Genomic DNA, 24431 nt, shown 5'->3' with positions numbered 1-24431 from the left:
TCTCCGTGGCTCAGTGAGCTCCGATTCTACCCTGGTATCGTATTTCAATGCTCATTAATCTCCCGTTTATGGTCTTCTGAGGCTTCATGTTTGGCCCGTCGACCGTGGTCCGTGCTCCACCGTCGTGGTGTAACGGAATAATCATTTCTCCGTGCGTTGTCACAGCGACGTGCTCTAATGTGGGGTGTCAATATTTCAGCTCTCTTCCGTGGTCCGTACGCTCCCGTCATACTATTTTCTTCCCCATTATTCAAGGTAGCGCTCTCTTCCGTGGTTCGTGCTTTTCAGAATCGTTAGGTGCCTTCATTTATTTAGTCCTCTTTCATTGTCCGTGGCCTTTCGTGCTTCGTGCCGTTTCTTCTATTCCATTATGTACATGGTGCTCCTCCGTGTTTCGTGTTCCTGCTTAATCACGTGCCTCCGCGCTAATTTAATCATAAACACTGTTTCTAGTGCCTTGAAGGTATGCTACGTATCGTGTTGGAAAAAAGGGCACATTCTCTCAAGGTCACACACTACACAAAGGAAGACGATATTTGTTTTTCGCGGCGGTGGAGTGGGGGTGTAGGGTGGGAGACCATTATACACTTTACAAGTTTTAAGTCATTAATATTAGTAGTAAAGTTGTGTAATTTTATCTAACACAATCAAGTGTAATACTACTACAAAATATTGCAAGCAAGTATTTAAAGGAAAATAAAATAGTATCAAACAAATCAATTTTGTAAGTAAACCTTTTATAAAACTACTACGAAGGGGACAAAATAAAATTTTGAGCGGTGCATTTAAGTACGATATGTCGACCACATAAAATGTGAGCACCACATAATGTCAGTTTTAGCCAGTAACGATTGCCTTCGCTGCGCCCGGCAGCCAGTAGAAGGCACGTATTAGCGCTACCCTCGGACGGACTTACATACACGTACTTACAAACCGCTACATACGCTGGCTGCAACTCCCGCTCAACGCATGTACCGCAATCGCACGCGCCCTTCGTCCATTGTCTGTCGCCACCGCTCCGCTTTTCGAAATGCGGCGGAAAGAAAGAAGCGCAAATATATTAGCCAATCAGCGGGCGGTAGTAGAATTTAGTAGTATTTATCCTAAGATTTGGCTCAATATCAGCCAGTGACCGGGGCCGCCTTCGCCTCGCTCGACAGCATTTTGTCAAGTGAGAAGTGCGTATTTGTGCTACGGACGGAGTCACCGACTGACAGACACATTAGTAGAGTAGCGTTTTAGACTAGCGCTCTGGGCGCCCCGCTTCGCGGACGCTAGGGCATGGTTGGTTGGTGTAGTGTGAGTTGACTACCTCCGCTGCGCTGCGGTGGGCTTAGAGTTTCCACGCAAAGCACAGCAACATATAGTACATGTATACTGTGTTCTACTTATATTACGCTCCAAAACAACACCACACAGTATCTTTAGTGTCCACATGTTATGGTAGATATGGCCAGGGTTTAAGGTAATCTGCAAGATGAGCACCATCTTACCCGAGGAGGTTTTGTCTATAATCTCATTTGAGCGCATAGCTCCCAAAATGACGCCAATCGGAGGCGCGCGTGGTTGCAAATGTAATGTATGCTATTCAGAAGACGGGTCCGTGTCCATGATGCTACGGAATTGGCATAGATCAGTGAGGAATCGTAGTTTAGCTGGAGTAAATACGCCTACTCAAACATAACACCATCTGTCACGTCATCGCCGTGAGGCAGTCGACACCATATATTTGATTGTGACTGTCGATTAGAGCAAGATTGGGTCAGCTTCTCGCTCGAAGTATCTTTTAGGACAGGTAGTATTTGCCGATGGTCGCCACAAACACCAATATTATTCGTTGAAACTGTTCCGCTGAGCTGTTTATGATATTACTGAAGGGTATTTCCACTATGTTCCGCATGCATTAATCTTACTTGCATAGCTGACGCACTTACGGACTTATTTGCACAGCTACTGACTGACAGAGTGGCATAGATCCTTTCCGAGCGGTATTTACTGGTTCCGATATGTATGACGAACATAGGAAGCAACTGATTATCTGATCGTATTTATCTTAGACGTGAGTCGAATAATAGCTCATGTTCATTAAATGAAGTACTTTTGCTGCCTACTTATCAGCTCGACGTGCTATTTGATGTGTCCGTGCACATATCGCGAGGTTGTTAATGAGTGTATATGCCACGCGCTCGGGATAGCCAAAACATACGCATAGGGTCACTGTCGCTTTCTCGGTACATTTGCGTCGTCGTGTTGGCTTACTGTGCTCACGCTTATGACGTATCAGTCTATATGACCAAGCGCGTTAGTAACTGGGAACAGGTCATACCACAGCGATACAGGCAAGCTGACCGCGCGTCTGTTAGCCGTAGTCAACGCGACGGGTACACTTTATAGTCCTCCGCGACTCATCGAGCTCTTATCTCGACCATTATGGACTGGGCACTAAAGCACAGTACTGCGTACAGACACATTGACCTGCCACACCCACCTGTATGGTTCGCACTTCCACACACGTGCTCGTGTCTATGTAGACATCAACCTTTTCGTCGCGCGTAGTTCCCACTCAATATTGTTGCTTTAATTTGCGAGCGCGCATTAGTGGAATATACGTTGTGAGCGTGGGTGGTACAGATAGCATCGGTTTGCGTGTGCCAAGTGAGCGGGTGCTCTTGCCTTCTACGCAGACGCGTATGCAAACAGGAGCGGTCAGTTTGCAGCAGCACACAGTACATACCCCGTGCTAGTTATTATATGAAACGCGCTACGCTCTATAGATGCGTCAACATGCTTGGTAGCGCCACAGTCCGTTTACCGTATCAGGCCTCGCGCTGCCCGCCGGTATACAAAATACAACGATAAACGGGGTAAAGGGATCTAAAAGCGTACATTTACCAATTACTTGCTCTTCTGATGCTTCTTTTACTCGATGTACTTGGCGTTTCAGGCGGTCAGCTTGCGAGGACGGCTGCGCCTCTTCATCTTTTTGGAGTACCAGTCAGGACCCATCGCCTTCTTGACGGTCGCCAGGCTTTCCTGGCGGCGTACTTCGGCCGAATCAGGTGGCGGGGGCTTTTCCTTTCAGAACTTAACCGCTTTTGGGCCGTTCTCGCAGGCAATACAGCGCCCACGATGTCCCGTCCGCTGATTGTACGAAACGCGTAGCCACACTGCAGCTTCCTGCAGCAGATGCAGCGTGCCTGGGAATCCGTCCGTCGTAGCCCGCTGCGGGTTCAGCAGAAGCGGGTCAATATTGGCCTTGCTCGTGGACCTCGCCATGTTGCAAACTGTGAACAAACTATTATAACTAACCAGGGTAAAATATTGGGTATTCGGACGGATATTTATTGCTGGGCATATATGTTTTAAGCAAAAAACTAAAAGGTATTATTATTTCATAATCATGAAGTTGTTTTAGCCATATAATACGTCAAAGTAATATATTACCCAATACTCGGTCATTTAATGCTGGTACTCATTATTAAACAAAGAAATTATAAATAAAATTCTGCAATCGATTAAATAATGCTACTTTCATTTTTCGAGCAAAACATACTTTTAAAGCAATAACAATGACTTTAAACACTACCACGTAGGTACCATGCGCGCATGCAGTGCGGTGTCCGGGTGCAGCTAACGCAAATGTCGTGAAGCCTACATTATTAATGATAATACTATCGTCTCTACCTTTAAAAGTGTGTGGAAGATAACATCGCACGACTCACACAAAATGCGGGGATTACTGTGCCCGATTTGCAATACAAACGACAGGTTTTGCGTAGCTAAATGTAAATGCGCAATCGTCAGCACAGTTCGCCTTTGTGCTTACATCCAATCGGTGTGCTTCATGCGCGGCATAAATGTTTACCTTACGTCCAATCACGAGGGAGAGAGACGGTCTGATCGTGCGACAGACCCAGTCAGTGTCGCAGGTAGGCAAATATTGACCAATGCGCGCGCGAGTTAGTTGTGTGGCGTTTTTGCCAGTTTTGTCATTTAGGCATAGTTAAGTCAAGTCAGAAAGATAGGCGCGGTCGGTAAGATGGGACGAAACTGCATTAGACAGGCCAAGTGTAGCCATTCGAAAAGGCAGGAAAAAGCAGTAAGACAGGAAACGGACGGACTTATTGACAGACGGACGGACAGACAGACAGACCGACAGGCTACAAGGTTAGAAGCGGAGCGATATGGCGATCGTCCGTCGCTGTGCCAAGGAGCGCGCTTATTTTGCTGCAAAAGCGTCAAGCGAGGCTGCTTCATGAGAGCGTTGTAGCATTTTTTTGCCACAAGCTAATTTTTTTAGTGTGGCGTCGGCCTTGAAACTTAAGCATTACAGCCGCACAAGCCGCGGGAACAGCTCGCTTGCAGCCTTTCCGGTTGCATGTGCCGAGCACATTTTCACCTTCCTGCTTGCGAATCTTCTTACTGTTCTTTCCGAGGCAGACGTGAACCTGAGCATCGATTGTGGATCGGCTGGGCGTCACATCAGAAAGCTCCTGCACCGGATCATCAGCTTCCTGCTCTGTGAGACTACGCTCGCGATAACGCTTGCCACTTAGAGCCGCTGTGGCGTCAGGTTGGTCCGTGTGAAGTCTCCTATGGTCTCCATACCGACGGAGACCTGATCTACCCGCGAAACGGTGACTTTTCGAATGGGTTACGATATTTATCCAAAGGAGAAGATATACAAATCTATTTGCTGCTGCAACGCGTTCTGCATCGATTTTTATGTTGAACGAGAAAGAATTACATTACCAATCAAGGAGCAGGAAAAATCCTTCTTGCTGCTGCACAATTGACAGCCCCTAATATCCTAAAGACTTCATATTCAGAAACCCCGACCACAAAAGGAAGCAGAGATGATCTTTACTTGCGAAGAATAACTAGCAGTGATGCGACCAGGGATTGACAGCACCGGTACAATAATTTTCAGAGAATAAACGTTCGCGTAGAAGTAGCACCTTCAAAAATAATGTAATAGAAGTAGTTTCTCAGTCAGGAAACTGAACTACTATAGTACAGGTATTAAATTAGCTGTCCAGTACGTAGTTTACCCTATTGCATGTAGTAGTTCATTTCCGATTACAACTTACTATAGTACTTTGAGAAAGTAGATATTAGTGCACCAGATCCGTTGGTACAGACTCTGCCCAGAAATTGAAATCCACATACAGCTTATACCTTCGCAAACACGGCTTTAATACTTTCAGCCTTTTCAGCCTGAACATACGTGGTATTACTGATTTGCAAGAGCCCATAGTCTATGCTTAGTTGATATTCTTTGAGAACTTTGAAGGTCCACCCTTTTAAGCTTCTGGACGGAGGATGTACTATCAATGCTTGGGTGAGACACAACAACAACAAAAACATGATCGATATTAGAGGCACTGAGTGGAGTAAACATAATCGGGACATCGGGTTACCCAATGAGTGGTATTTTAGGCACCCTAGTGTCTAAAGGCCCTAGACTAGGTGACAATGGCACCAATTTCAGAGAAAGGGGCAATATAACAAAATAGATTTCAAATTTCCCAAAAATGTAGAGATTGCAGCGAGTGTTTGTGGAGAATTAACTTACCGGTACCGGATGTTACGGGAAGATTGTATGGTTTGTGTGCCAACTTACTAATGTTGATCGAATGTACAGATGATTCAGTGAATTTTCAGGCACGAAGGCAGGGTGAAACCTGCTCAGTCTACCTGAAGGTTGCACGCTACTAACCGATGTACTTTCATCAACGCTTCTTGACAATTAAACCGAGTGAACTAAACTTATACAAACGATGGTAGTGCATTAAAACCTAAAGATTCAGTTATCGCTTGACATAACGCTACGGCAGACACTTCAGTTGATAGCGTAGTCTTAAAAGCGCAGCAGCGCGAGCCTTAGCTTGAACTGCATATCAATATCACGGATGTATCATTCGAAAAACAACAGAGCCGTCACGTCACAAGTTGCCCCATCCGGTTGCCTCCGCTCCACATACTACCTCTAGGTACATATAAGGTGTATTAGTACATGTTTGTGCCTACAGATACACTCTAGGGTACACCGTGTATATCAGGCGCCTGTATTCACTAGTACATACGTGAAACGTACAGGGCCGTACACAGCATGCACCATGAACGAGAAAAGTTTGTACCGAGCGTCATACGTGTTGTGCGTAGCGTCAACCAGCATCACCGCAGGAAAAGTCTTGAGCCACCGACGCATCTGGCGCGTTCGTAGCGTGATGGTTTGTGCCAAAGATTCGTCGTCGACAAATACAGGAGCTCGGTTGCCTCGCCGCACATAAAATCCACGCAGGAGTCCTTGAATTCGCTGTTCTACTGTGCCCGTGCCACGCCGCTCCTCTCTCATTTTGGCAACGGTGTCGTGGACGTCACGGAGTGTCACATTCTGGCCTATATACACATTCATAAGAAATGTAAGCTAATGAAATACTATCAAAAACGTAACTATCTGTACCTGTTTTCTCGCGAGCTGCATGATTCGCTTGGGCATGGAACCCGTCGATTGTAGCACGTCCACAAACACAAGCAGAATCGACGCGCCGCATAGACGGGTGGTTTTCGTAGACAGTGCGGTCGATGCGATGGCTGCGGCTTGTGCTGTAGCCAGTCACACAAACCATAAATATATTTTCTTCTTTGTTCCAGGTCACAGCAGACTTGATATCGGCCTTGCGCTCCGTCGACTTCCCAAAGTAGCTGTTCCGCTGATCCGTACTGCGGCTTTTTCTCCTCCACCCATGTTTGCAAATGCGTTTGATCCAAAATGTCTTGAAATCGTTGAGAATTAGAGATAGAGAAAAATCGCCCGTGTTTGCCGATCCTGCGTCATCTGCGGAGAGTTGCGCTCTAATATCTGCGTTACGGTGAACTACCGACGTCGAGCTGTAGAGTCGAAAAAGATGTTGCGTCCTCGTCTGGTACGCATACAGGTACTCCTTAAACGCGTCTTAAATTTCGTGCCATTCTTTGCTCATCGGTGAAGCCTCAAAACGCTAGCAAATGGCACGTGCGCCTCCGGTTTGCTCCCGCGCATTGAGATCCACCTGATTATTTACAGAGCATCAGAAGGAGTAATAAGCAGTACAAATATACTTAAGCAACGTACGAGAATACAAGCCCGAAGTCGACTTGAGGCCTAGACGCGCAAAGTTCCAAATGAGAGGCTATGAGCGTTTTGCGGGTGGAGGAAAGGGGGGAGAGGGGTGTATGTTTTCAGATTTTTTGTAAATGTCGGAATGTCTGGTAATAGAGAACTTTCGAAGACAGAAAATCAGTGATTTGAGTTTCAGTTTCAGCTAATGATGCTACCGTAATCGCGGAAGAGCTAAACTTCAGCTCTATCGTTGGTTAGGGTAGAGCAAAAGGTGCGTCTAGATCAACTCCCTTTTCAGTTTGAGTGGAGCGGCAGAGGCACAGTGCCGACCAAGATGGTGTTCGTGGCGCCCAAACTGACGGCCATCCAAGCTTCCATTATTATATGCAGCGCCTGGGCAGCGACTAGCGGCAAGTGGAAGCGATTCCTGGCCATAATGTCCGCTCTCATAGAGAACCATTGCTTTCGTCTTCTCCAGCGTAGTCTTCGTATCAATTTGGAGAACCACTTCGACCTAGCCATGGATGACGCTACAGCCCATATTCGCTACAACTTCACTAATCGCGAGCTTCAGTGTCTGTCTATCAAGCTACGGCTACCCCAGCCACTACTACTTACACCGACCGGTGATACTCTCCCCAGCGTTGAGGCTCTCGCAATGGTCTGCCGCAGGCTTTTCGAGCCATCCAAGCTTTTTACTGCAGCCAATGACTATGGGCGGTCAGCTGCTGCCTCCAGCCGTATCTGCAAGGAGAATGTCGCTATTCTTTACAGTGAATATGCAGATCGACTATTTCTTGGTACTCTTCAGTGGTGCCAGAGGCCCGCAAAGAAGCTCTCTGTGCCTCGCGAAACATACGCACTAGCCGATCAAAGCGAGTACGCAGGGCCGGTCCGCAAAAATCCGTCAACAGCGCGGTATTTTTTCTGCTATAATCTCAAAGGCCTTCATGATTCCATTTGCTGTGCTCACGGCAGCCTCCCATGGCTTCACTAAGTTTGCACAGCGGCGCAAAATAAGATCATCAGTCACTGTAAAGTTATAAGTACACTGGGAGACGGGTCCGTGGGCAAGGCAAACGGTGTGAGCGCATAAGTCTCCGGGTCTGGCATCGTATCTTCCACTGGTATTGCCGTTAGTCTGAAACTCGTCAAACTGAAACTGAGGCAGCACCTTCGGTTGGCAAGGATTCTAGTTTCAGTTTGCATAAAAAGGTGTTGTTCTGAAACTGAAACTCAAATCTAGTGCGCCTCTAATATATCAGTATAATTTACCGATTACCTACCTTTAACCCCTTAGTTCCCGGCCGAAAAGTCAGGGGTATATTTTGATCTTATGTTGGAGCTCCAACATAATTTAATATAGGAATTTGTATGGCCCCGAATTTCGTCCAGCTATGCAAATGGATAGTGCAGGGTTGCTAATGGATAAAAACGAGCACATCCAACATATTCCTGTTTCATGTTGGATTTTCTCAGTTGTACTGCTGCATAAGATGACTGATGCAACATTGTAAATGGCCTGTTTATTGAGATCATTGTCTGTGTAACATTGCACACGTCAAGTAAAGAAGAAATAGCCAATAGAAGCAAATCAATGTAACCACTATTCATTTGATTGCACACGCAAACGGCGCACACTACGATTGCTCCCCCTCTGCAGCAGCGTCTTTGTTCGGGGCCTGGTCATCGGCATCGCCGGATGCGTCAGCGTCGGACCCACCCGCTGCTACTTCACTCGCGCACGCCTCACTGCCGCTCGCATCACGTCGGCGGTGTCGCTTCTTGCCTGGACGCTCCGCTGGCGCTCGGTCGCGTATCTTGTGGTCGCGTAGCAAGCGGCTCGGGATGTCATTCCCGTTCCTCCAGTCGAGGTGCCATATCTGAAAGCACGTGCGCTCCCTTTCCTCCCTAACAACGTTGCAGAGATACTTCCTGCGGCACAACCTACAGTCAGCGCTATCACCGTGTTAGTATCAAGCATGAACAGCATGTACGTACCTCTTTGACCCTGCAGAGCATTCTGGACAGTAATACTTCGTATACTTCCGCGGCACCACCTTGTAGATAGCACACACTTTGCAGGTTCTGTGGCGACGCTTCTTTCCGGTTTCAGTGTCGGCCTTGTCTGGGTTCTCCGCCAGTTCGTGGCCATCATCAATGCGGTCTGAGCCACGTCGCTGCTCCTCCCGTCTTGGCGACGCTCCTCGTGCAGGTGAAGCGGCTGTACGCTCCTCAGCGGAGGTGGATTTCTAGAATAGGAAACATAACCAACATAACACATATTAGTAAATGCATTTATGTTGCCAAACCCATCATAGCAACTTACCTCAATCTCAGCGAAAGAGTTTTCATCAACAGCAAGTAGTTGTTCCTTGAGTGTCTCGAAGAATGCGGAATGCTTCGGGGATTTGTGCCCATTGGCACGCTGGTTGTGTCGATACACAATAAAGGCGTTCACCAACGCCATGTCCAGCAATCCGAGAAACAAGGTCTTGTAGTACTTTCGTGATTTGTACGAAAGCTGCACGCTGTAGCGTTGCATCCGGAGCTGGTCGTGCACATCAACACCTCCCATGTATCGGTGATAGTCACGAACCAGCTCCGGTGCCGGTAGCTCTTTCATCTGGCCTTTGATACGCCGCACTACAATAAAAAAGCACAATAGTGAGCAATGATACATATATATAAACACACAGGCTTACTTACTGACACTGACTGTTTCTCTGCTGCCACCACTGCTCAGCATGTGGACGGGATTGCGGTCCATCCACATTGCTGCAGTTATCTGCGGAAAAAGCTTATTTTCAGCCAGCTTGATTGTCCCCTGTGGTGGTACTAGCTCTCTCACACCATTCACGGTTCTGTAAGACTTGTCAGTCTTCACATCCTTCGCGTACCCTGCCATACGCGTCTGGATCGTACCCGTAATGTACATCCGTCGCTGTAACAGCTCCAATGCCAGCTTCACCGACGTGTAAAACCGGTCTGTGATTACCAAACGCCACGGGGAGGTCGGTGATGGCGGGCACAGCGCGTTCATGTTCCTTAGTACGGCAGCCTCGCCGCAATTATTATCAGCAGGAATCGGAGTCCGGAGATTACTCTTAGCACCACAGTACACCTCGAATCTGAACAGTCGCACAAACGCACACGATATTAGTAAAAGTAATAAATATGTTGGATTAGGAAATTCTCCACAATGTGGATGTTTGCCCGTCCAACATAAGCACTTAGACCAAAAAAAAAGGTGGCAAGCATTAGCTTGCCACCTTGAACGCACCTCATGCAATAAGCTGTATCTGCACACGCTGCCACGAACACCTTGGTCCCCCACTTGTGCGATTTGTCCTTGTTGAACTGTCTGGTAGGATTGTAGCGGGATCTTGAAGGCAGCGTAGCTTCGTCAAAGCTAATGACAGGAGGAATCTTGTAGCCGCGCGCAAATGTACGCTGTAAAACCTCGATAACCGGCCGAATCTTCCATACACGATCCGTGCTAGCTTGAGGCGACTTGTTGTTGGAGAAGTGCAAGTATCCCATTATGTGGAAGAACCGGTTGCGGGACATGTACTTGCCGAAGCGTGGCGTTGGCAACGCACCAGCCGGTGTCAACTCCCAGTGAGCAGCAATCCCCTTTCGCACTGGAGACAGCATCCTTGCAATGAGAAGCGCGATGACGCGCAAAACCTCCCACGGTTCTATCGGCTTCACACGTGCTAGTCGCCGACGAATATCTGCGAGGTTCTCTACTTCTCCACCACCACGACGCTGCTTCGCTTGAATCGCCTGCGCACGACCCGGTATCGACTGCGTGTGGTAGCGATTGCTCTCGACGGCAATCTGTCTCCACAATTTTGGCGGTAGGTAGTAGAAGAACAGCGCCAGTGGGTCTTCAGCCACTCCAAGGACGCTCTCAGATGGTCCATAAGGCCCGTCGTAAAGGTCTTCATACGTAGGATTGTCTCCAAATTTGGACTGGTCTACAAATAGCACATCAAAGTGAGTTAGATAATGTTAACATTATGTTAGACAACGACGGAATAATAGTTGCGTATGTTGGATAGCGTTCAACATAACTTACCATACTCCCAGCCAGAATGTTTCATCTCCGCCAAACGCGCCGCATTCATCGCCACCGACTTGCAGAACGTGTCCGGTAGTTCAGTTCCAACGCAATCGGCTAACTCCTCATCAGAGAGTTCTCCAAGCTCCCAATCTCCTTCCCACTCACTGTCCGCGTCGTCATCGTCTGAATCAGGACCAGATTCCTCTTCTGATCCGAGGCCAGTGCACTCACGTGCACCAGCCGCCATGATGTTAGGATCACCGTCGACTACGCAGGCGACAGGGAGATGCGGGGCAGCTGACGCAGCACCGGTGTCTGTGGTGTCACTTATGGTGCCTTCAGCTTGAGCTTCGCGTTCTGGACTGTCTTGTAGGACGCGGCGGCGTCGTTTCGGGGATTTTTGCGTAACCGGCGCCTGCTTGTTCGTCCGAGGGGGGGCGCAAGGTCTCCACAGCGCCTTGAGCATCTCGCACAGGCGTTAGAAGCGCACTTGAAGCCACAGTTGAAGCCACAGCCATCACCACGTCTGCTACAACTTCCTCCACCTCTGGTTCCACAGAATCTTCCTCATTTTCTGCAACAGGTATTACCTCTTTAGCTTCGTCCGTACTCGCTGTTGCTTCTGTCTCTTTGGGTGCTGCCGGCTCAATATGTGGACCTCTAGACTCTGCTATCTCCATGGCTGTCGTCGTAAGTTTCACCGCCCTCTTCCTAGACTGCTTCTTCAACGCACGCCCCTCAGCGCCATGCTTTGGCTCTGCTGCTGACTGTTTCTCGTCGTCTCGACGAAGGCGACGCTTGTGGCGGTCACTGATGGCTGCCTTGCACAACCGGGTCTCTTCCGCTGTCAGCGTCCGTCGTGGCATCTTGCCAGACGTCGCCACCATTCTGGTCTGCTGCCCCCGCGGTCGTTTTGAAGTATGAGAGAGTTTTGTGACTGTCGGCCACCCGTTGGTGGTGGGTGACACCGCCTCTCTTTATCTCGTTCAATCAGGAATCCGGTCCAGCTACCCTAAGCCTGTGCATCCGGCCGTTTTAGGCTCCCACTTTTGTCTTGACTTCAGTATTGAGCTTTCCTGCGCTCTCTTGAGATCTGTTCAATACAAACTCCAAGTCAGTTTTTCTCTTATGTTTAGCCGCTAAACATAACATAGATGCCGAAAAAAACTGAAAGAAGCTATACACCTCTTATGTTTAGCGGCTAAACATACGGGAACTAAGGGGTTAAGGAAGGATCTAACTCAGTGCTCTAAAAAAATTGCGGATAATACTTCTTTAGAATTGTCCAGGATTCGCTCCTAGCCTAAGCCTGAGGCAACGGCAACATGGAAACTGAAGTAGCCGATTTAGCAACTCGCTGAGCGTATCCAAGCACCGCAACATTCTGGAAGGCAAGACGGCTTCAGTGATCGCCTCTGTTGTCGTCATGGAGACAACGTGTGACACTTTGCTCTCCAATATTTGCGATGCGATGCAGGCTTACAATAAAAAGCTCCGAGATAACGCCTTTGTAACGAGGCTCCAACACTCTCCCTACTGTCTGTCCTCCCATTCAACATCTTCAGTTTTTACTTTTCCAAGCCAAACTTCTCCTACATTCCGTTATGGAGCCCCGATCTTTCACGCTTGTCAAACAAGCCAGAAAAAAAAAGAGCACAGTAGGTGGTTTTTGCTTGGCCAACCGTGACGGCTGTGCCACATTCGCATTCGCCAAGCCGCAGACGCGCTTTCCTCCTTCTGACCAAGGCTTACGCTCCCAAGCTCCATGTGGGTCCGTCCCAGCGCCATACACTCTCGCAGACTGCTCTTCTCGTCCGCCTGCGGCCACTCACGCTCGACTCTGGGCAGTTTGCGAGTCTTCACGTCCGCCCGTGTAGCGCTGCACGCGGCGGGATCTCCTTCCGTACCCGTCAATGAAGCACTTGGTACCGGACACGGTCATGGCTTCGCACATGCTGGCCACGGCCACGGATTGGGACCTGTCGGTCTGGTTCCGCCCACCGAAGACGACCAGGCCGCCTACTCCGATTTCATGCCCATCGTGCCACCCGAGTGTCTGCGCGTGCAACAGGGCTTACAGACCGAGGGCCGCAACACCTCCGTAGGCCCATCCTCCTTCACCGCCATGTTCCGAGACATGTCACCCTACATTAATTTCCATCGAGGCACCACTATGGTCATTCATCTACCGGGGCAATTGGTCGAATCCAACCTTTTTGGCGCCGTCATGCACGACATTGCATTACTCAATACCTTCGGCGTCAAGCTGGTTCTAGTGGCTGGTTCGAGGCCGCAACTTAATCGCCAACTGTCACTCCGGAAGCTCTCGCAGAGATTCGACTGCGGCATGCGCATCACGGGACCCATGGAGCTCCAATGTGCAATGGACGCAGCAGGCTCTGTACGGTTTCAGATTGAAAGTTACCTCGGGCGAGGAATTGTCAACTCTCCGGGACGTGCCAGAACTATAAACATTGCTTCGGGTAACTTTATCACGGCACAACCGGTGGGTGTGCGAGGGGGTGTGGACTTTAAGAACACAGGAGAAATGCGACGACTCAATGTGGATAAGGTGCGCACTGCACTGGACGACGGCGATATTGTGCTCATTTCGAGCATCGGCTACAGTGCCAGCGGTGAGGTCTTCAACTGCCTCTCGGAGCAGGTGGCTAGCAAGTGCGCTATTCAGTTGGGGAGTGCTAAGCTTATCTTTCTGCATAATGGCGAGGAACTAATCGACTCGCGATCCAACTCAGTCGTGCAGACTCTGGTCATCGAGCAGGCTCAACAGTATGTCGAACTGGCTCGACAAAACCCAGATATTAGCGGTGACTTCTTGCTATACCTGAAGGAATCTATCAAGGCGTGCGTCAATGGAGTCAAACGCTCGCATCTTGTCAGTCGGCACGTGGATGGTGGTTTACTACAGGAACTTTTTACCCGAGATGGCGAAGGTCTTATGATCACAAAGCACATGTACGAAGGGATCCGCATGGCTACAACTAATGATATCGTGAGCATCATGCGCCTCATCCAGCCTTTGCTAGACGATGATGTGCTCGTGTCGCGCGACCAGGAACAGATTGAGAGTAACGTCGACACGTTTACAGTTGTGGAGCGCGACGGTGCTATCATCGCTTGCTGCACACTTCAACCCTACGAAAACAACTTTGCCGAGATGGGTTGTGTGGCTGTGGATTCCACGTACCGCAACCTCGGCAAGGGGAATGCTATGCTAGGCTACATTATGCGCAAGTCGGCAGCTATGGGCGTCACCAAGCTCTTTGTGTTAACGACACGAACGGCTCATTGGTTTTTAGAACGCGGCTTTGTGGAGGCCACAGTGAATGACTTGCCTCCATCGAAGCTGGCCAAGATCGACCTGAGGCGCAAGTCCAAAGTCTACATTTGCGACATCAGCACCAAGAAAGCTCTTGACGAGAAGGAGCTGCTGCTTCAGATGGAATAACCCGGTGTTTCTGCCCATTCTTACAGTCGACCGACTTTTTGCCTGTCGGTCGAGCACCGTGAATTCTTAGAACGGAGACAGAGAGCGAGCAGGACATTGTAGCCAGTCGTACTTATTTAAATCCACAGTACCGGTAAGCTGGACAGCCATGGCTCTCGGAAAATGTCAACTGCTCGTATCTTTTTATCTCTCCTTATCGACGTCCGACGCTTCCCTTGTCTTGGTTTATGACGCTATTTGGCTAGTTCGTCTCGTGTTTGGCAGGCATATCCTGTGTAGCCTTGGAAACAGATGCAGGTGCCTGTTTTGTAGTGGCACACCCCTCGGTTGGAGCACTCGACAAGACATTTATTCCCAGCGAGGCCTATTGCAGTACCCCCGGGAACTGTCTTACCCTGGCAGTTAGTTTCGTCTACAGTCGTGTCTGGGTCGTTTCCTATGGGGCAGTGACCTGTTGAAGTTTTTTAAAATGGTTAGGCCACTGCGCACTACGTTGGGCGAGAATCAAGCGTACGTTTCGAGCAGTCCGCGCCGAAGTATTCTGTCGCTTGCAGTTCGCCGCTTGCCGTACCGACCGCCCAACTGGAGTCGCAGACACAACCAAAAATCCTGTCGGCGTCCCATGAGCTTGAGAACTGCAAGACTTTGATCAACGATTCCTGCTCAATCCGATTCCAATCTTTAAACACGGACGTACCCGATTGTCTCCGTAAGTTGTTAGTGGAGAGATGGGCTGAGCGTTTCTGGCTGCAGCTATGCTGCGCATGCTCATGCAAGTCCCTCGGTCAGAGCACCAGTTTGGACAACTCACTGCCACACAACAATCAACAGTAAGGACGAGCTACATGTAGCAAACTCAAGCAGCTCTTAAAAGCCGAGGTCCGTACTTCTTTCACATGCAGACCCTTCAAAACCGGGGAAGCATTTGCAAGTCCCAGCAACTCGGTTACAGACCCCCATGCCCGAGCATTCAACAACAGTGTCATGAGCTGTCGTGGTGCTTGTGGGAATGGAATTCCAGGCGTAACTTGATGAGCACACACCTGCGTGAATGGAGTTTCGGTTAGAAATAACACGATACAGGAGGTAAGCAGCAGGTTACACACGAGTAGAACAGTCGGGTGACTTGTAATCGGCAACGTCCGTAGGTGCTCCCCAGCCAGTATTACAAATGCAGATCTTCGAGAGAAGCGTACACGTGCCATGTCCACTGCAGTCATTCACGTACGTGCACCCTTCACCACCTACAGTGCTGCTTTCTTCAATCGTATTTCCCCCCGCGTCTCGAGTGCGTACGATAAAGTTTCCAACCGCATTATTCGAAGGCGTGGTAATCTTGTCAACCGTAAACGAGATGCCGGTGGTCGCTGGGATATTCGCGCCTGCAACCTGTAGTTTCACGGAACTTGGGGTGGATGTTACAACGGTACTAGCGCTGGGAATGTTCACCAAAAAACTCGCTGTGATCGCACCAGCCCCAACGCTGTAGTCAGCAGGAAATACAGCTTCAATATAACCTCCAAGAGGGATTGTCGTCACAGTGTCGAGCGTCACAGTCGCAATTGTAAGTGTGTTGGGAGTCTTGAGCAACGGACGAACACGGCCATGCAGAAGCGGCTTCTTAACAATTGGTGCACCTGCAACTGTCGTTAACTCTTCAAATACATTCCCACCACTATCTGTGATGGTCACTGTGTATGACTCCCATGTAGAGGTGCAATACTCCACAATAAATTGGTCACACGAAGAACCAGGATTTATGATGTTTTGCAGCTTAAATCCGCGTCCACTTCCAGGTAATACTGCAGTGTTTCCCAGCGTAACTCTGGCTTTAGTCGAACTCGTCAGAGAGAAAGCAGTATTCACACTAGGCAAATTGGTGATGTGGCTCAGAGTAGCGCCGCTAATGTCAAAACGGGACGGGAATGTAACGTCCACTCGACTTCCTGACGGCACGTAGGCCAAGTTGGCAAACACCACATTGTAGTCCGTCGTAACGCCAGCCCAATAGGATACAGGAGTTATCGTCGCTGATGTAAGTGTTGTGCTTGTGAAGGGCACTAGGAACGTGTCAGAACTGACTTGGAAAATGGCTCCATTTGGGTGCCGTGTGTCAACGTAAAACGGCGGTGCAAGTGTGGCTTGTGCTGCCGCATTGATGATATTACCGTAAGTAATCGAGACCGTTTGCCCTGCAGCGACGTCTTGGCCAGCAATTTTGAGAAGAATGTATGGTGGTGACACTCGTAGTACCGTCGAGGCTGAGTCGAGGCCTGACAAGCCTGCAAGATTGGCGCTACTATAGACAATGACGCTGTCGCTGAGGAGAGGAATTTTCAGCGCAATGACGCTATCAATACGTAACATTACATCAGTCGTCAAAGTGACCGTGTAGGATGTTGTTCTACCAGCAAGCAATGAAGCAGCGACCACCGTTGCAGCATTAGACATTGTCCATGAGCTGAATGTAGAACCTGGTACTGTCGCTGACTCCAGGGTAATGCCGCCAACATTTTCAGTGCGGATCGAGTAGCTGGACGACGCGCCTAAGCCTAAATGTGTCACACATTATGTGCAAGTTAGTCTCCGTGCATTATCTTAACCACAAGCATACCTGGATTCGAAATGCCGCCAAGTCTGAAGGAGATGGCTCCAGCTGCAGCACTGGTCGTTGTAATCGTGATAGTCACCACGCCAGAAGCGGAAGACGCTGCAATCGCACTAGTCGCATCGATGCCCGCAGGGTAAGACAGTGTCGACGCGGAGTCCACGTAGAACGTGGAGGGGAATGTCACGACGATCGTTCCGCCGACAGGGATGGTAGCTCCTGTCGTGAAAGCCACGTTCATCAATCCCGTGACGCCAGCATTCAGAGACGTTGGAGTCACAGACGCTGAAGTGATCGCTGCATCACTTATCTGCGCGCAGAACGCCCACAGCATTAGCGAGAACAGCATCGGTTTACTGGTATTTTAAGATGCATTTAAAATATTAAAATATGTATTAATGTTGCTTCGCTGTCTCAGATACTGAATCTCTAACAAAAAGTTCCAGTCGAATATTGTTGAAGTAACCATCTCCGATGTGATGCTGACTATCTAGGGGAATATAATTGTGCTATATCATATAGAGATTTCTTATATAACTGGACTGGTTGGTGGAGAATAACTCCCCTCCAGGACACCAGACTATCTAAATCACCACTTCCTCTTTTACGAACTCTACCACACAAGCGTCTTCTCCTTCTACATTCAAGACTTCCTCTTCACTATGGCCGCCTAATCTTCTCTACCCAAGGCTCATTCAGTTCTGTACTGCCCTAACAACTCTGCGCAAATCATCCCTCCAACAGGTTATCAGCCCAACGCTTCGCCAGGGTACTGACGAGCTGAAAGCGGCAAGACGATGCGCCTCCAAGCCCCAAGGCTCATGAAGGAGATCGGAGAGAAAATCGCCCGACGGACACCAACTCGCGTGAGGCCACGTTGCCAACTTGGCTCCAGCCACTGTGCTGTAGCACAGCATGCGTAGTTATTCGCCATGCTGGGAGGTCATGAAACCCCCGCGCCAGCCATGGAGCTGTAGCGCCGCACGAGACACATACATTCCGTGCCACACCGGCCATTGCCGAGTTGTGAGGCCATGATGCCAGACCAGCCATAGCGCTGTACTATTGCTGCTGGTTGAAAAGCCGTACTAGAAGGCCACAGTGCCTTGTGCTCTACGTACATGTACGCGTACACGTACACGTACACGTACACGTACACATACACGTACATGTACATGCATTTGATGATGTACAAGTACATGTAGTACACATTTAAGGCGAAGAACTAAATACCGCCCTCACGCACCAGCAGCGTTGCTGTAGTGTCACGCCATACTGGGAGGCCAAATGCCCCACTTGCGAGCTATAAAGCTGTGCTTATAATATTCCAGCTACAAGCTGTGTATTTACTACTACAGTAGTATATGTGTACTTAATGAGATACCATTTTAAATATGTACATCTCGAGCTACAAGGCCGAATGGCACAGCTAAAACCTCGCTTAATGCAAAGCTGCAGCAGTCTACTAAATGCAGATCTACGGCTTGTTGAGAACAGGTAATCCACTACATTTTGGACCTGTAAAATAAAAATATACCTTAAAAAAACAAGAAAGAGATAAAATGAAAATGGGCAATTGTCCATACAAACATGTGTCTGGTATTTAACCAAGTTAAGAAATACGCCCAGAAATGTATGAAACTGGGAGGCAACAACGCCGAAACAATTCATTCAATTCGCCAAACTTAAAAAAATTATTGCGGCAAAAGTTTCAAACATTTCCAGCATAAAGAAAAAATCTCCAATACTTTATGACTTTAAGACAAGCCTACACAAGCCTCTGTCTACAGAAAGCAACTATAGTTTTACTGCATTAGTTTCATTTTCAATGGAATCGATAGTTTACAAACCTATTGCTTGCACTTGCGAAGTATAAACAAAATAAAAATCTTCGAAATGAGAAACAACTCCATGAGCCTCTAGGGAGAAAAATAGCCCCAACGATGAGAGCCTGCAAACAAGATGCGTACACTACCGATGACACTGTTAGATGTTTTTATGCTTTGAAAGCTGTAGCCTTTCTTTAAAAATATTTGAAAACTATAAACTCTCCACACAAAAGTAAAAGCAATCAAATAATAACAAAAAGCAAATACGAAATTTCAAAGTGTGAAGAAATATCCACAAACTAAAGAGCACAAAACTGGCAGTTTAATGAACAAAAGTTTAACACAACTTTCACAAAATATCTAAATATCAACACGGTGAACAGGTGTATCCTCAAAGGTTTCCTGAGTAGCCAACAATACAGCGAACAGGTTTTGACACCTCAAAATGAAAGGTTTTCCTGAGTAGCTTTCTTCAAAACGCGTGCAACAAAAGCGCTAACAACGACATCCTACTATGGTGAACAGGTTTAATCCTCTACGGTTTTCCTGAGTAGCCAAAATATCAATAAAACAAGAAATCTGTACAACCCCTGCCAAAACTGGTAACAAAACGACAAAACTGACAATAGAAGTCAAAGAAAAAAGAATGTCAATATCAAAACAAGATCTACCTCTAGTAAATGTTCATGTACGCACAGGACTGTTAGTAACAGCCACCTGTGGTGCACCTGACAGATAGAGCATCATACACATTCCTCGATGTGGGAGGCTGTTGAAGTAACCATCTCCGATGTGATGCTGACTATCTAGGGGAATATAATTGTGCTATATCATATAGAGATTTCTTATATAACTGGACTGGTTGGTGGAGAATAACTCCCCTCCAGGACACCAGACTATCTAAATCACCACTTCCTCTTTTACAAACTCTACCACACAAGCGTCTTCTCCTTCTACATTCAAGACTTCCTCGTCACTATGGCCGCCTAATCCTCTCTACCTTTGTCCTCATTCAGTTCTGTACTGCCCTAACAACTCTGCGCAAATCATTCCTTCAACAAATATAGTCTCAGGCTACTAGACATCCAGTCAGGAACATTATGCTTCTTTCAGGTGCCATTCTCCTACTCTCATACCGTGCAGGTTCAGACACTTTTGTCCGAGCCTGGAAATTCGGACAGCCTCTCACAACTGAAATATAAGCTCTGGAAAACACTAAACTGTAGAAAACAAACGGGCGGAGAACAGACCGGTAGGACAACAGTGAAGTGTACGGCGGTGGGGTGTGCGGTGGCTGTGAGCTCGACGAGGTGGCGGCCTCGGGCCCAGCAGCAGCAGAACAGCGCTAAAGTGTACGACGGCGGCGTGTGCGGCAGCTGTGAGCCCGGGGTGGTGGTGGTGGTGGTGGCCGTTGAGCGCAGCGGTAGCAGGACAGCAGCGAGGTGTTTTGCACGGATTAAGAGAGTTATCATTTACACCTTTGCCAGGCCAAGATGGTGCTACTCCACTTCAAAGTGGTGAAGTAACCAAAACGTTATAAAATTTATTTTCAACTTTTACATTAGAATTTATGTCACTTCACAAATTTGTTGAGTAAACGCACTCCGTACTTCAAAGTGGTTTATTCGCAGTTCAAAGCGGATCAACCCACGTGCCCGCGAGCACTTCATTGCCACTCCTCGCTCTCACTTTTCAATCTTCTCCCAAGCCCCAAGCCTCTTCCTACTCCAAGATGCCCGGAGCCCCGCACCCTTCATTTGCCAGAGCACGTGTCCTCGACAGCCACCGCGCGGGCGGAGACTGGATGTTTGTGGCCGCCCACAACGGCATCCCCGCCACCACAGCACGTCGAATTGTGGAAGTAGGACGGGCGGAGCTGCTCCCGCGCGGAGGAGCCCGTCCGTCCAACTTCAAATGCACTCCGGAGATCGAGGCGGCACTCGAGGAGTACCTCGAAGAAAATTGCACCTACACTCTCAGTGCAATGAGAGACATGGTGCAATTCGACTTCGGCGTGGACCTAAGCACCTCGACAATCAGCAACAAGCTGATCGGCAAGTTGTACACCACCAAACAGGTATGTTACAATGGTAAAATATATATTATGTTTATTTTAAATAATATTTTTATTTTAATGAAACAGGTCCGCGTGGAGCCGATGACTTGCAACAGCGAAGTCAACAAAGCAAAGCGAATGGAGTTTGCCAAAGAGCTGCGCGAGCACATGAGTGCAGGAAACCTCATCGTATATTACGATGAGACAAATTATAACTTGTATTGTAAACGTAGCCAAGGGCGTGCCAGAAGGGGCGAGCGGGCGACGATCGTCTTACCGCCATCCAGGGGCGCCAACCTGCAAGTACAGTGCGCCGTTTCAACGGATTTAAGGCTGGTGCATTATAAGTTACAAAGGGGCAGCATCCGCATGGATGTTAACGCTGCTTTTGTTGAGGAAATCTACAATAAAGTCAAGTCCTCGCCAATCTTTCAAGAGCACTTCCAGGGCAAGAGAATCGTTGTCGTTCTCGACAACGCCCCTGCCCATAACCAAACGGAAGAACGCGTCGCTGAACGAGCCGACTTCGTACTTCTACGGCTGGCTCCATACTCTCCAATGTGTAACCCCATTGAAGGTACGCAGTATACTGTATTACAATATATTTTTAAAAGGCCAGCTAATCGACTTTTGAGCTGGTACTACAGGGTGTTTCAGCGTTCTTAAGGCCAAGATCAAGGCCGACCTTGCCTTGTCCCGTGAAGAGCTGGTTGCGGAGCGTCCTCGTGGGACGGTTGCGGCTGCTCGGATGGAGATACTGGAGCGCGCGGCGAGGGCCGACTCTGCGGGATTGTATCGACTTGCGCCTTGTTAGCAGGATGGCACTGCATTGCCAGCATGCCGTTGCTGCCGCGGAGCGCATGGAGGACATGCAGTACGGCACCTAGCTGCAGTTCAACCTGAGAGGACCACTTTGCTCTGCGTTTTCACCACTTTGAATTTCCTTTTTAGTGTTACTTTTTTCTAATCAAATTTTTGTTTTCATATTTTTAAAAATATCCGTTTTGAAGTGGAGTAGCACCATCTTGACCTGGCAAAGGTGTAGAAACCAAATTGGTGTGAGCTAAGCTGTGTTTCTTTATGAATGGTGATTTAATGTATAGATATGTAACCTTGTGTGCTAGTTGTCGTGAGGGTGGAGGATGTACTTGGACTTCTGCGGTGTGGTATCAAACACCCGACCTTCCTGCTCGAGCTGCTGGTAATGAACAATGTGTTCATCCAACTTGCGCTCGCTGTGCAATAGCTTCAGTACCTTCACAATCGCCCCTACTGATTTTGCTTTGATTTTTTGGTTTGCAGGAGCTCTTGGATGTTAGTCTCAGCCTTGCGACCGATCGCGACTTGGTTGAGCCGTCGTCACCGCGCATATCATATCCGATAGGTAGGAAAAGACGCAGGAAGGCTACAGCAAATTTACACTCATGGTAGCGTCTTGTGTCCTTGTATGGGAAGGGAACAGGACACAGTACCACTTAAACCAGACTTTCAATATCTTCTTGGATCGTGCGTGCAGTCGACTCCGCTCAGCAACTACAGAATCTGGGGCGGTCTCAGGCGGCGTCAGCTCACCGAGGGACTGAAGCGGCAGACTGGTGGAAGCAGCACGCGCAGGCTAAAAGACACCCTCCAGTCGCTCCATACGTTCACTAAGCGCAGCCTGACTGGAAGCCAGGCCGTTGACGATCTGGGTCTGCTAATCAATCAGAGCGCTTTGTTTTCTTTGTGGCTCGTCGGTGATGGATTGCAACTCAACATTGATGCTCTGTGTGGTCTCCTTGTTGACAGTGTTGAATGAACCATGAGTCGACAATGCGCCACGAATGGTGAGCAGCCATGCAAATACTTCCGCCTTTGAAATTCGTAGATCTTCTAACGCACTGGATACCCGCTTCATGTAGGGCGCCTCCGGGAATGTTAGCTTAACCTCGGGGTAATGGGGCAGCGCAGTTGAGGCGAGCACTTCAGCTACGTCCGCGCGCAGGCTCACAGATACGGATAGGCCGTGTGCAACTTCGAAGAGACGCGGTTTAATACGTTGCCGAACCACTGTCCCAAAGCAGGTCAATGTTGATAAGCGGGCCGATGACTTGATATTCCAACATGACAATCGTTTGGTCTTCGTGCGTCGTAGTAACAATGTAATTGAATGCCTTGCTTACCGCTGTCATTCTCCAACTGCCTCGATCAAGAATCCACGGGGTGCTGATATTGCTATATCCTTTGGCATTTTGGGCGGCAGCTCGTCGGAAAGAATGGGATGACAAGCCTACCGTCAAACTGCACTCGTGTTGAATGCATTGAGAGCTTCACCTTCGAAGCACTCAGTTCACATACGCATGAATGCCAGGTACGTTGGTAGCTCTTTCACCGGGACCTGGATCTTCCGCAAGTGATGACTGTGTGTGTGGCTCTGTTATTTCCCTATTTAATAGATGATCACGCAGAGGGATCTCGTCCTGATTTGTCGGCAGGGCCTGAGCCGTTTGGGGGTAACTGGTCCAACAGAAATTCGTTCCGCGTCGCGTACATCGTTGTCGCAACAGCGAGAGCGTGTATATGGAAGGATGAGAAGTTTGTAGGATCGCAATAGATCGAAGCTCCTTGCTGTGATGCTGACTTCAGGCGCGTGCAGCTGATAAATAAACACCCACCTGTCAGTCTACAAATTTTCACACAAAATGTCAAGTGCGGGTAATGTATTAGCGTACATGTATAAAATAATGAGTTCAAACCTGGGTATACCGACACTTGGTTTTTTGTCAAGTAGATAGTGCCGGAGGACCGACCTAGCATACCACAGTAGTGCGAGAAGGGCAGCATCTTTGTAGTCGTCCGCAGATGTCGCGCGCTTCATAATAGTACCGCATAAAGCGCGTAGGTCGCTTTTGGTACAAGGAGCCGCTTGGTTCGTGAGCTCAGCTCCGCGCTTGGAGCAGTATTTGTCGAGAATCGACGCGACTATTTGTAAGCGTCGATTTGATACTCCATCTAGAGCTGGAAAAATTTTAAAAAGTTATTTTACGATACCAAAATAGCTAGCCACATAGTTCCTTGGACAGTAAATCGACCTTAGAATTCTCTTTAAAAGCAAATAAAGGGCAAACTTGTCGAGAGCAATATAAAACATGTTACCAATCATGTCTGTGCCGACTACCTCGTAGATTTTCTTGAGTGTCAGCCGCTCAGCGGTTGTAAATCGTTAGAATACGATTAGTGCCGTTGAGCGCGCTCGTTGTGTGCTCCCTGGAATCAGCGCCCTCGTTGGCATCGCTCTCGTTGCTGAGTGGATGCA

The 24431-nt window shown here is 48.5% G+C and overlaps 3 protein-coding genes across 3 annotated transcripts; 1 reads left to right on the top strand and 2 right to left on the bottom strand.

The window, feature by feature from the left end:
• Window positions 1-12939: 12939 nt before the first annotated feature.
• PITG_01564 (amino-acid acetyltransferase, putative) lies at window positions 12940-14643 on the top strand (the record flags this gene model as incomplete). The annotated part of the gene is made up of 1 exon (XM_002908163.1): window positions 12940-14643. The coding sequence occupies one exon, from the start codon at window positions 12940-12942 to the stop codon at window positions 14641-14643; it is 1704 nt and encodes a 567-aa protein (XP_002908209.1).
• A 1098-nt stretch (window positions 14644-15741) lies between these two features.
• PITG_01563 (uncharacterized protein) lies at window positions 15742-18452 on the bottom strand (the record flags this gene model as incomplete). The annotated part of the gene is made up of 5 exons (XM_002908162.1): window positions 15742-15887; window positions 16116-17195; window positions 17258-17607; window positions 18029-18154; window positions 18373-18452. The coding sequence occupies 5 exons, from the start codon at window positions 18450-18452 to the stop codon at window positions 15742-15744; spliced, it is 1782 nt and encodes a 593-aa protein (XP_002908208.1).
• Window positions 18453-22256: 3804 nt separating this feature from the next.
• PITG_01562 (uncharacterized protein) lies at window positions 22257-23932 on the bottom strand (the record flags this gene model as incomplete). Its single annotated transcript, XM_002908161.1, has 6 exons — window positions 22257-22371; window positions 22609-22669; window positions 23018-23185; window positions 23474-23549; window positions 23667-23771; window positions 23882-23932. The coding sequence occupies 6 exons, from the start codon at window positions 23930-23932 to the stop codon at window positions 22257-22259; spliced, it is 576 nt and encodes a 191-aa protein (XP_002908207.1).
• Window positions 23933-24431: the final 499 nt, after the last annotated feature.

This window comes from Phytophthora infestans, genomic scaffold, assembly GCF_000142945.1.
Source record: "Phytophthora infestans T30-4 supercont1.2 genomic scaffold, whole genome shotgun sequence".
NCBI lineage: Eukaryota > Oomycota > Peronosporomycetes > Peronosporales > Peronosporaceae > Phytophthora > Phytophthora infestans.
Note: the sequence above shows the minus strand (reverse complement) of the source record. Positions and strands in the feature narration are given on the sequence as shown.